Raw genomic sequence first — 12,279 nt, 5'->3', positions numbered from 1 at the left:
TTAACGTGGGAACAGGGAGTATAGACAAGGCTTTAACGTGGGAACAGGGAGTATAGACAAGGCTTTAACGTGGGAACAGGGAGAATAGACAAGGCTTTAACGTGTGAACAGGGAGAATAGACAAGGCTTTAACGTGGGAACAGGGAGTATAGACAAGGCTTTAACGTATGGGAACAGGGAGAATAGACAAGGCTTTAACGTGGGAACAGGGAGAATAGACAAGGCTTTGTGTGCATATTTGTCTTAGCTTAGTCATGCCTACAGTTCAGTCCATGTTACTCATGATGTCATGTTCTCATGTACCCTGTGTGTGTGTGTGTGTGTGTGTGTGTGTGTGTGTGTGTGTGTGTGTGTGTGTGTGTGTGTGTGTGTGTTTGTGTGTGTGTGTGTGTGTGTGTGTGTGTGTGTAGATGTGGGACGAAACCCTGTCTAAGTCAGCTGAGGACTGGGCCCACGCGTGTCTGTGGGAGCACGGACCTCGACACCTCCTCAGGTTCCTGGGCCAGAACCTCTCTGTCAGGACCGGACGGTGAGTCACCTCTGAACTTTGACCCCTCACTGTTGACCCTAGATGCTGACCACAAGTCAGTTTGGTGTTCCACCGTCTAAAGGTTCAGGATCTGGGGGAGGGGAAACTGATCCTGGAACTCTGCCTCCAATGGTTTCTTCTGGTGATGACCCCGTCTGCTTCCTAAATGTCATGACCCCGTCTGCTTCCTAAATGTCATGACCCCGTCTGCTTCCTAAAGGTCATGACCCCGTCTGCTTCCTAAATGTCATGACCCCGTCTGCTTCCTAAAGGTCATGACCCCGTCTGCTTCCTAAATGTCATGACCCCGTCTGCTTCCTAAAGGTCATGACCCCGTCTGCTTCCTAAAGGTCATGACCCCGTCTGCTTCCTAAAGGTCATGACCCCGTCTGCTTCCTAAATGTCATGACCTCGTCTGCTTCCTAAATGTCATGACCCCGTCTGCTTCCTAAATGTCATGACCCCGTCTGCTTCCTAAAGGTCATGACCTCGTCTGCTTCCTAAATGTCATGACCCCGTCTGCTTCCTAAAGGTCATGACCCCGTCTGCTTCCTAAATGTCATGACCCCGTCTGCTTCCTAAAGGTCATGACCCCGTCTGCTTCCTAAATGTCATGACCCCGTCTGCTTCCTAAAGGTCATGACCCCGTCTGCTTCCTAAAGGTCATGACCCCGTCTGCTTCCTAAAGGTCATGACCCCGTCTGCTTCCTAAATGTCATGACCCCGTCTGCTTCCTAAATGTCATGACCCCGTCTGCTTCCTAAATGTCATGACCCCGTCTGCTTCCTAAATGTCATGACCCCGTCTGCTTCCTAAAGGTCATGACCCCGTCTGCTTCCTAAAGGTCATGACCCCGTCTCCTTCCTAAATGTCATGACCCCGTCTGCTTCCTAAATGTCATGACCCCGTCTGCTTCCTAAATGTCATGACCTCGTCTGCTTCCTAAAGGTCATGACCCCGTCTGCTTCCTAAATGTCATGACCCCGTCTGCTACCTAAACGGGACCCCGTCTGCTTCCTAAATGTCATGACCTCGTCTGCTTCCTAAAGGTCATGACCCCGTCTGCTTCCTAAAGGTCATGACCCCGTCTGCTTCCTAAATGTCATGACCCCGTCTGCTTCCTAAAGGTCATGACCCCGTCTGCTTCCTAAAGGTCATGACCTCGTCTGCTTCCTAAATGTCATGACCCCGTCTGCTTCCTAAATGTCATGACCCCGTCTGCTTCCTAAATGTCATGACCCCGTCTGCTTCCTAAATGTCATGACCCCGTCTGCTTCCTAAAGGTCATGACCTCGTCTGCTTCCTAAATGTCATGACCCCGTCTGCTTCCTAAAGGTCATGACCCCGTCTGCTTCCTAAATGTCATGACCTCGTCTGCTTCCTAAATGTCATGACCCCGTCTGCTTCCTAAATGTCATGACCCCGTCTGCTTCCTAAAGGTCATGACCCCGTCTGCTTCCTAAACGGGACCCCGTCTGCTTCCTAAAGGTCATGACCCCGTCTGCGTCCTAAATGGGACCCCGTCTGCTTCCTAAAGGTCATGACCCCGTCTGCTACCTAAACGGGACCCCGTCTGCTTCCTAAAGGTCATGACCCCGTCTGCGTCCTAAATGGGACCCTATTCATTATGTAGTGTACTACGTTTGACCAGAGCTCCAAGGGGTTGCATAGGGAATATAATGCCATTCGGGACACGGACCATGTCTCCAAGCCTTAAATGAATCAGCTGCGACCCACAAGACCGGCCCCTGGCTGAGTGAACGACCTGACGTTGGGGAAACATTGCCTTAGTCTATGACTCGTATCTTTTTGCCACCAATTAGAAATATAACTTTCAATAGAAGGATCTACTCTCTGTACTAATCTGAGTGTCTGCGTGTGTCTGTCCTCAGCTACCGCTCTATTCTCCAGTTAGTGAAGCCCTGGCATGATGAAGTGAAGGACTATGTGTTCCCCTACCCCCAGGACTGCAACCCCAGGTGCCCTCTCAAATGCTACGGACCCATGTGTACACATTATACCCAGGTAGGACGACAGTCAAGGAAAAGTACCATGTCATTCTGGGCGGAATCAGAACTTGATTTAACCCAATGCCGTCAAGACTTGATTGATATTAATGTTTGTGTCACTCGTGCATCTCTTTATTTTATTTCACTGTTATTTATCCAGGTTAGGCTAGTTGAGACCAAGTTCTCATTTGCAACTGCGACCTCTTAAAGGTCCAGTGCAGCTGTTTTTATCTCAATATCAAATAAATAAATGTTGTTTGTTTTTAATTTAAATGGTCAAAAATTAACAAAAATAGCTTCTTAGCAAAGGACTATTTCTCAAGCAAGAATTTTGCTAGGACTGTCTGGGAGTGGAAAACTGAAATTGATCTGTTATTGGCAGAGAGGTTTGGAACTCTCTTTCTTATTGGTCCCTCCTGGTGATGTCACCGCGGAAAGCCAAAACTCCATCCCACCCAAAACAGGCTGACATTTCAGTCGGCCTTTTCAAACAGCTCTGACACTAACAGAGCATTGTCATAACTCTCACCATTTCACAGTATTATTCCAACATGATAGTGTGGAAATATGTATAAATATAAGACGCGGTAAAATCCCGTTTTCTGGCCTGTGAAACTGTTTTCAAACATCTTTACATAATGATGATCCCTACCGTGGTCTCTGCTTTACAGATGGTTTGGGCCACAACAAACAAAGTTGGCTGTGCTGTACATACGTGTCACAATATGAACGTGTGGGGGAACGTGTGGAAACGGACAACATACTTAGTGTGCAACTATTCATCCAAGTAAGTAGACGGTATTCATTTTCTCATTCTATCGTCACCCCCTTTTTGATATTTCAGCAATAAGGAATACAGAGTCTTTGAGAAAGGTAGTTGCTTTCGCGACAGCTTCTATTCTGTTGTCCTAGTGCCTTTAATTTAACAATGGCGTACTGTACCGTAGTCCCGAGCATGCCGATACTCAACCCGCTGTCAGTACGGTTCATCTCCGTCCATTGGAGCTTTAGCAAACGCACGGATCAATGCGTTGGCCGCCATGTTGCTTAGCGATTCAGACATACTGCACACAAGGCCGTGAACGTACAGGTACCAGCTACATTCCAAACGCTCCAGAGCCTCACCAGAATTCCAGAATAATTAATTCCTTAATTCCGGAATCAAAAGGCGGGCGTTTCGTAACCGTTGGGGACTTGTGACTCAGCCCTTATCTTCTCATTTGGCTGGGGGATAATACAACCTGCACTATTTGTGACCTGTTTAAACTCACTAATGGAGAATATGGCTTCCACACGGAATAATTTTGGTGACTCAGCAGTAGCTTTAGAAAAGCCTTTTTTTTCTCTCGAGATAAATATGTTTCTCCACAGGGACAATGGTGCCCACTAGCATCGTAGCTACTGACAGTCTTACTGATAATGAAGTCATCCACACTCTGTTATGAATTACCCCCGGCATCTCTCTGGCTAGCGTATACATACCCTAACTACATTCCTTATAACATCCTCTAGTGATGTAGCGTTTACGCTAACCTAACCTCCAGACCACTATGTACCAGTATTAACTGTCTGTCTTGTGTTTTCCAGGGGGAACTGGATCGTACCAGTATTAACTGTCTGTCTTGTGTTTTCCAGGGGGAACTGGATCGTACCAGTATTAACTCTGTGTCTGTCTGTCTTGTGTTTTCCCAGGGGGAACTGGATCGTACCAGTATTTACTCTGTGTCTGTCTGTCTTGTGTTTTCCAGAGGGAACTGGATCGTACCAGTATTAACTCTGTGTCTGTCTTGTGTTTTCCAGGGGGAACTAGATCGTACCAGTATTAAGTGTCTGTCTGTCTTGTGTTTTCCAGAGGGAACTGGATCGTACCAGTATTTACTCTGTGTCTGTCTGTCTTGTGTTTTCCAGGGGGAACTGGATCGTACCAGTATTAAGTGTCTGTCTGTCTTGTGTTTTCCAGAGGGAACTGGATCGTACCAGTATTAAGTGTCTGTCTGTCTTGTGTTTTCCAGAGGGAACTGGATCGTACCAGTATTTACTCTGTGTCTGTCTGTCTTGTGTTTTCCAGGGGGAACTGGATCGTACCAGTATTTACTCTGTGTCTGTCTGTCTTGTGTTTTAAGGGGGAACTGGATCGTACCAGTATTAACTCTGTGTCTGTCTGTCTTGTGTTTTCCAGGGGGAACTGGATCGTACCAGTATTAACTCTGTGTCTGTCTGTCTTGTGTTTTCCAGGGGGAACTGGATCGTACCAGTATTAAGTGTCTGCCTGTCTTGTGTTTTCCAGAGGGAACTGGATCGTACCAGTATTAACTCTGTGTCTGTCTTGTGTTTTCCAGGGGGAACTGGATCGTACCAGTATTAACTCTGTGTCTGTCTGTCTTGTGTTTTCCAGGGGGAACTGGATCGTACCAGTATTAACTCTGTGTCTGTCTGTCTTGTGTTTTCCAGAGGGAACTGGATCGTACCAGTATTAACTCTGTGTCTGTCTGTCTTGTGTTTTCCAGGGGGAACTGGATCGTACCAGTATTAACTCTCTGTCTGTCTTGTGTTTTCCAGGGGGAACTGGATCGAACCAGTATTAACTCTGTGTCTGTCTTGTGTTTTCCAGAGGGAACTGGATCGTACCAGTATTAACTCTGTGTCTGTCTGTCTTGTGTTTTCCAGGGGGAACTGGATCGTACCAGTATTAAGTGTCTGCCTGTCTTGTGTTTTCCAGAGGGAACTGGATCGTACCAGTATTAACTCTGTGTCTGTCTTGTGTTTTCCAGGGGGAACTGGATCGTACCAGTATTAACTCTGTGTCTGTCTGTCTTGTGTTTTCCAGGGGGAACTGGATCGTACCAGTATTAACTCTCTGTCTGTCTTGTGTTTTCCAGAGGGAACTGGATCGTACCAGTATTAACTCTGTGTCTGTCTGTCTTGTGTTTTCCAGAGGGAACTGGATCGTACCAGTATTAACTATGTGTCTGTCTTGTGTTTTCCAGTAAGAACTGGATCGAACCAGTATTAACTCTGTGTCTGTCTTGTGTTTTCCAGAGGGAACTGGATCGTACCAGTATTAACTATGTGTCTGTCTTGTGTTTTCCAGGGGGAACTGGATCGTACCAGTATTAACTCTCTGTCTGTCTTGTGTTTTCCAGAGGGAACTGGATCGTACCAGTATTAACTATCTGTCTGTCTTGTGTTTTCCAGAGGGAACTGGATCGTACCAGTATTAACTCTGTGTCTGTCTTGTGTTTTCCAGAGGGAACTGGATCGTACCAGTATTAACTCTGTGTCTGTCTTGTGTTTTCCAGAGGGAACTGGATCGTACCAGTATTAACTCTCTGTCTGTCTTGTGTTTTCCAGAGGGAACTGGATCGTACCAGTATTAACTCTGTGTCTGTCTTGTGTTTTCCAGGGGGAACTGGATCGTACCAGTATTAACTCTGTGTCTGTCTGTCTTGTGTTTTCCAGGGGGAACTGGATCGTACCAGTATTAACTCTGTGTCTGTCTTGTGTTTTCCAGTAAGAACTGGATCGTACCAGTATTAACTCTCTGTCTGTCTTGTGTTTTCCAGAGGGAACTGGATCGTACCAGTATTAACTCTGTGTCTGTCTTGTGTTTTCCAGAGGGAACTGGATCGTACCAGTATTAACTCTGTGTCTGTCTGTCTTGTGTTTTCCAGAGGGAACTGGATCGAACCAGTATTAACTCTGTGTCTGTCTGTCTTGTGTTTTCCAGAGGGAACTGGATCGTACCAGTATTAACTCTCTGTCTGTCTTGTGTTTTCCAGTAAGAACTGGATCGTACCAGTATTAACTCTGTGTCTGTCTTGTGTTTTCCAGGGGGAACTGGATCGTACCAGTATTAACTCTGTGTCTGTCTTGTGTTTTCCAGGGGGAACTGGATCGAACCAGTATTAATTCTGTGTCTGTCTGTCTTGTGTATTCCAGGGGGAACTGGATCGTACCAGTATTAACTCTCTGTCTGTCTTGTGTTTTCCAGGGGGAACTGGATCGTACCAGTATTAACGCTGTGTCTGTCTTGTGTTTTCCAGAGGGAACTGGATCGAACCAGTATTAATTCTGTGTCTGTCTGTCTTGTGTATTCCAGGGGGAACTGGATCGTACCAGTATTAACTCTCTGTCTGTCTTGTGTTTTCCAGAGGGAACTGGATCGAACCAGTATTAACTCTGTGTGTGTCTGTCTTGTGTTTTCCAGGGGGAACTGGATCGTACCAGTATTAACTCTCTGTCTGTCTTGTGTTTTCCAGTAAGAACTGGATCGTACCAGTATTAACTCTCTGTCTGTCTTGTGTTTTCCAGTAAGAACTGGATCGTACCAGTATTAACTCTGTGTCTGTCTTGTGTTTTCCAGAGGGAACTGGATCGTACCAGTATTAACTCTCTGTCTGTCTTGTGTTTTCCAGTAAGAACTGGATCGTACCAGTATTAACTCTCTGTCTGTCTTGTGTTTTCCAGTAAGAACTGGATCGTACCAGTATTAACTCTCTGTCTGTCTTGTGTTTTCCAGGGGGAACTGGATCGTACCAGTATTAACTCTGTGTCTGTCTTGTGTTTTCCAGAGGGAACTGGATCGTACCAGTATTAACTCTGTGTCTGTCTGTCTTGTGTTTTCCAGGGGGAACTGGATCGAACCAGTATTAACTCTCTGTCTGTCTGTCTTGTGTTTTCCAGGGGGAACTGGATCGGAGAGGCACCCTATAAAGTAGGCGTCCCGTGCTCCGCCTGTCCCCCGAGCTACGGAGGCTCCTGTTCCAACAACATGTGTTTCCCAGCCCTCAACACAAACTATCTGCAGTGGTTCAAATAGAGTCCCTGTCCAGCCTGCGTCCCAAATCACAGCCTCTATGTAGCCCTATGGGCCCTGGTCAAATGTAGTACACTACATAGGGAATAGGGTTCCATTTGGGACGGAGACTAACACCAAGCTAACATCATGACCCCCGACCCCAACACAGAGACTTTCCCCCCTGAAGGATTTGTACAACAGTCCTGAAAAAATGCTAATTTTTGTACATATGGGCTTATTTACGTTGGAAGGCAGCACATTTTTTTTTAAATAATTATGTGTACATAGAATGTATATTAATGTTGTTTTATTTGTTACTAGAACTTGTGTTTTTGTACGATTATCCTATGATGAATTGGATTGATTGATAGGAAGATAATTTATCTTGTGAACGATGTTTAATAACAGATATGGTGCAGATACTGTTTCAGTAGTACAGTATTATGGTTCGCCATTGGCCATGTACCCGTAGGAAGTGGATACTCATGGACACACCACCTCACAATGGTCCAATAGAAACAACTGGAGACACCTTGTCATTTTTTGGAGAAAGGTTATTGACACGGCAGCGCTAGCAAAAAAAAAGTGATCGCTAACTAACTGTAAACAATTCTAGCTTGCTAGCTAATTATCTTGGCTAACTGTGGAGCAAAACAATTCACTTATTTACCATTAATTAGCTACCGTAAATATATTTGCTAGCAAATGCTACGCTGTCTCCTAACCTGCAAGGTGTCTCCAGCGATGTTTACTTTTTGCCATTTTATGACACCTCCACTTCGTAGTATGTATTTCAGATGCATTTTGAAGTCTGAGGGAAATACAAAGTAACAGTGCTGGCTGCTAATCTCAAATCAATCAAATGGTGCTAAACACACAGCACTATACAGCTCTCAATGGTGCTAAACACACGGAGCACTATACAGCTCTCAATGGTGCTAAACACACAGAGGACTATACAGTCCTCAATGGTGCTAAACACACAGAGCACTATACAGTCCTCAATGGTGCTAAACACACAGAGGACTATACAGCTCTCAATGGTGCTAAACACACAGAGCACTATACAGTCCTCAATGGTGCTAAACACACAGCACTATACAGCTCTCAATGGTGCTAAACACACAGAGCACTATACAGTCCTCAATGGTGCTAAACACACAGCACTATACAGTCCTCAATGGTGCTAAACACACAGAGGACTATACAGTCCTCAATGGTGCTAAACACACAGAGGACTATACAGTCCTCAATGGTGCTAAACACACAGAGGACTATACAGTCCTCAATGGTGCTAAACACACAGAGCACTATACAGTCCTCAATGGTGCTAAACACACAGAGGACTATACAGTCCTCAATGGTGCTAAACACACAGAGCACTATACAGTCCTCAATGGTGCTAAACACACAGAGCACTATACATTCTACACATAATTCTCTATCATTTTTAAACAGTAGGTTCAGTGAAATGTGTATAACCACGACAGATTAAAGCATCCAGGTGTGTCCTTACGACTGTGTTTGGGCGTATGGCATGATTCTGTTGGCATACTGTGTTCACTAGACATCTTCATGTGCCTTAAACAGTGTTTCTTCTATCAGAGCATTACCAGCTGTATGTATATAGATAAACCCTCACACTCTGACTAATCATATCCTTATACTACATTCATACTGAAAGTTATTCCTTTTTTTATACGGCATAAGTATTTCATTGAAGGAGTTTTTTTTGTATTGTAAAAATGAACTGTAAATAAATATGTAAAGCGATTCTGTCTGTGCATACTGGTTTTCATTAAGATCATCTCATGTGTTTTAATGTAGTGTGGTTGGTATGGTAACGTAGTGTGGTTGGTATGGCAACGTAGTGTGGTTGGTGTGGTAATGTAGTGTGGTTGGTATGGTGATTTAGTGTGGTTGGTATGGTAATGTAGTGTGGTTGGTATGGTAATGTAGTGTGGTTGGTATGGTAATGTAGTGTGGTTGGTATGGTGATTTAGTGTGGTTGGTATGGTAATGTAGTGTGGTTGGTATGGTAATGTAGTGTGGTTGGTATGGTATTGTAGAGTGGTGTGGTTGGTATGGTATTGTAGAGTGGTTGGTATGGTAATATACAGTGGTTGGTATGGTAATGTAGTGTGGTTGGTATGGTACTGTAGTGTGTTTGGTATGGTAATGTAGAGTGGTTGGTATGGTATTGTAGAGTGGTTGGTATGGTAATGTACAGTGGTTGGTATGGTAATGTAGTGTTGTTGGTATGGTATTGTAGTGTGGTTGGTATGGTAATGTAGTGTGGTTGGTATGGTAATGTAGTGTGGTTGGTATGGTAACGTAGTGTGGTTGGTATGGTAATGTAGTGTGGTTGGTATGGTAACTTAGTGTGGTTGGTATGGTAATGTAGTGTGGTTGGTATGGTAATGTAGTGTGGTTGGTATGGTAATGTAGTGTGGTTGGTATGGTATTGTAGTGTGGTTGGTATGGTAATGTAGTGTGGTTGGTATGGTAATGTAGTGTGGTTGGTATGGTAATGTAGTGTGGTTGGTATGGTAATGTAGCATGGTTGTTATAGTCATTTAATGTGGTTGGTATGGTAATATTTTATGTATTTCATTCATCCCCCCATCTCTCCCCTGTAACTATTCCCCAGGTCGTTGTTGTAAATGAGAATGTGTTTTCAGCTGACTTACCTGGTGAAATAATGGTTAAATAAAATAAAATAAACATTTTGGCAAGAAAACGCCTCCACAATTTTGACTTGGCAAATAGCTCAGAATTTATTTTCAATCTAAATTGAGATATGAATTCTCTCCCAAACAACCCCACTGGAGGGTTCTACATGGAACCCCACTGGATAATGCAGTCTGTACATAAAAAAGGGTTCAATAAGGGTTCTTCGGCTGTCCCCATAGGAGAACCCTCTTGAGTTCCATGTAGAACCCTCTGAAATGGTTCTTCGGCTGTCCCCATAGGAGAACCCTCTTGAGTTCCATGTAGAACCCTCTGAAATGGTTCTTCAGCTGTCCCCATAGGAGAACCCTCTTGAGTTCCATGTAGAACCCTCTGAAATGGTTCTTCGGCTGTCCCCATAGGAGAACCCTCTTGAGTTCCATGTAGAACCCTCTGAAATGGTTCTTCAGCTGTCCCCATAGGAGAACCCTCTTGAGTTCCATGTAGAACCCTCTGAAATGGTTCTTCGGCTGTCCCCATAGGAGAACCCTCTTGAGTTTCATGTAGAACCCTCTGAAAGGGTTCTTCGGCTGTCCCCATAGGAAAACCCTCTTGAGTTTCATGTAGAACCCTCTGAAAGGGTTCTTCGGCTGTCCCCATAGGAAAACCCTCTTGAGTTCCATATAGAACCCAAAGGGTTCTACCTGGGAGCAAAAATGTTCTACGTGTAAGGAAAAATAGTTACTTCAAAGGTTCTCCTTTGGGGACAGCTGAAAAGTGTACTGTATCATACAATCCCAATGGGACTAGCATAACATCAGCCCTACTGTATAGCAGTATGAGACACGCCCAATATCAGTCCCTGTACGGGACTAGCATAACAGCAGTGTTAGGAAATATACACTGCTCAAAAAAATAAAGGGAACACTTAAACAACACAATGTAACTCCAAGTAAATCACACTTCTGTGAAATCAAACTGTCCACTTAGGAAGCAACACTGATTGACAATAAATTTCACATGCTGTTGTGCAAATGGAATAGACAAAAGGTGGAAATTGTAGGCAATTAGCAAGACACCCCCAATAAAGGAGTGATTCTGCAGGTGGTGACCACAGACCACTTCTCAGTTCCTATGCTTCCTGGCTGATGTTTTGGTCACTTTTGAATGCTGGCGGTGCTCTCACTCTAGTGGTAGCATGAGACGGAGTCTACAACCCACACAAGTGGCTCAGGTAGTGCAGCTCATCCAGGATGGCACATCAATGCGAGCTGTGGCAAGAAGGTTTGCTGTGTCTGTCAGCGTAGTGTCCAGAGCATGGAGGCGCTACCAGGAGACAGGCCAGTACATCAGGAGACGTGGAGGAGGCCGTAGGAGGGCAACAACCCAGCAGCAGGACCGCTACCTCCGCCTTTGTGCAAGGTGGAGCACTGCCTGAGCCCTGCAAAATGACCTCCAGCAGGCCACAAATGTGCATGTGTCAGCATATGGTCTCACAAGGGCTCTGAGGATCTCATCTCGGTACCTAATGGCAGTCAGGCTACCTCTGGCGAGCACATGGAGGGCTGTGCGGCCCCACAAAGAAATGCCACCCCACACCATGACTGACCCACCTCCAAACCAGTCATGCTGGAGGATGTTGCAGGCAGCAGAACGTTCTCCACGGCGTCTCCAGACTCTGTCACGTCTGTCACATGTGCTCATGTGCTCAGTGTGAACCTGCTTTCATCTGTGAAGAGCACAGGGCGCCAGTGGCAAATTTGCCAATCTTGGTGTTCTCTGGCAAAAGCCAAACGTCCTGCACGGTGTTGGGCTGTAAGCACAACCCCCACCTGTGGACGTCGGGCCCTCATACCACCCTCATGGAGTCTGTTTCTGACCGTTTGAGCAGACACATGCACATTTGTGGCCTGCTGGAGGTCATTTTGCAGGGCTCAGGCAGTGCTCCACCTTGCACAAAGGCGGAGGTAGCGGTCCTGCTGCTGGGTTGTTGCCCTCCTACGGCCTCCTCCACGTCTCCTGATGTACTGGCCTGTCTCCTGGTAGCGCCTCCATGCTCTGGACACTACGCTGACAGACACAGCAAACCTTCTTGCCACAGCTCACATTGATGTGCCATCCTGGATGAGCTGCACTACCTGAGCCACTTGTGTGGGTTGTAGACTCCGTCTCATGCTACCACTAGAGTGAGAGCACCGCCAGCATTCAAAAGTGACCAAAACATCAGCCAGGAAGCATAGGAACTGAGAAGTGGTCTGTGGTCACCACCTGCA

General features: G+C 45.6%; 1 protein-coding gene across 1 annotated transcript; it reads left to right on the top strand.

The window, feature by feature from the left end:
* Positions 1 to 410: 410 nt before the first annotated feature.
* On the top strand, positions 411 to 9,103 carry LOC120037767 (peptidase inhibitor 15-A). Its single transcript, XM_038983735.1, has 4 exons — positions 411 to 529; positions 2,422 to 2,554; positions 3,210 to 3,325; positions 7,222 to 9,103. Exons 1-4 carry the CDS (start codon positions 411 to 413, stop codon positions 7,355 to 7,357), a joined length of 504 nt encoding a protein of 167 aa, XP_038839663.1. The 3' UTR covers positions 7,358 to 9,103.
* The last annotated feature ends 3,176 nt before the right edge of the window (positions 9,104 to 12,279 follow it).

This window comes from Salvelinus namaycush, unplaced genomic scaffold (genome assembly GCF_016432855.1).
Source record: "Salvelinus namaycush isolate Seneca unplaced genomic scaffold, SaNama_1.0 Scaffold186, whole genome shotgun sequence".
Lineage (NCBI taxonomy): Eukaryota > Metazoa > Chordata > Actinopteri > Salmoniformes > Salmonidae > Salvelinus > Salvelinus namaycush.
The sequence above is the reverse complement of the archived record's forward strand: the minus strand, read 5'-3'. Positions and strand labels throughout refer to the sequence as shown.

Coding starts and splice junctions, on each gene's coding strand:
- LOC120037767 (XM_038983735.1), top strand. CDS start 411: ATGTGGGACGAAACCCTGTCTAAGTCAGCTGAGGACTGGGCCCACGCG. Junction 530..2,421: donor CTCTCTGTCAGGACCGGACG/GTGAGTCACCTC, acceptor GTCTGTCCTCAG/CTACCGCTCTATTCTCCAGT. Junction 2,555..3,209: donor TGTGTACACATTATACCCAG/GTAGGACGACAG, acceptor TCTGCTTTACAG/ATGGTTTGGGCCACAACAAA.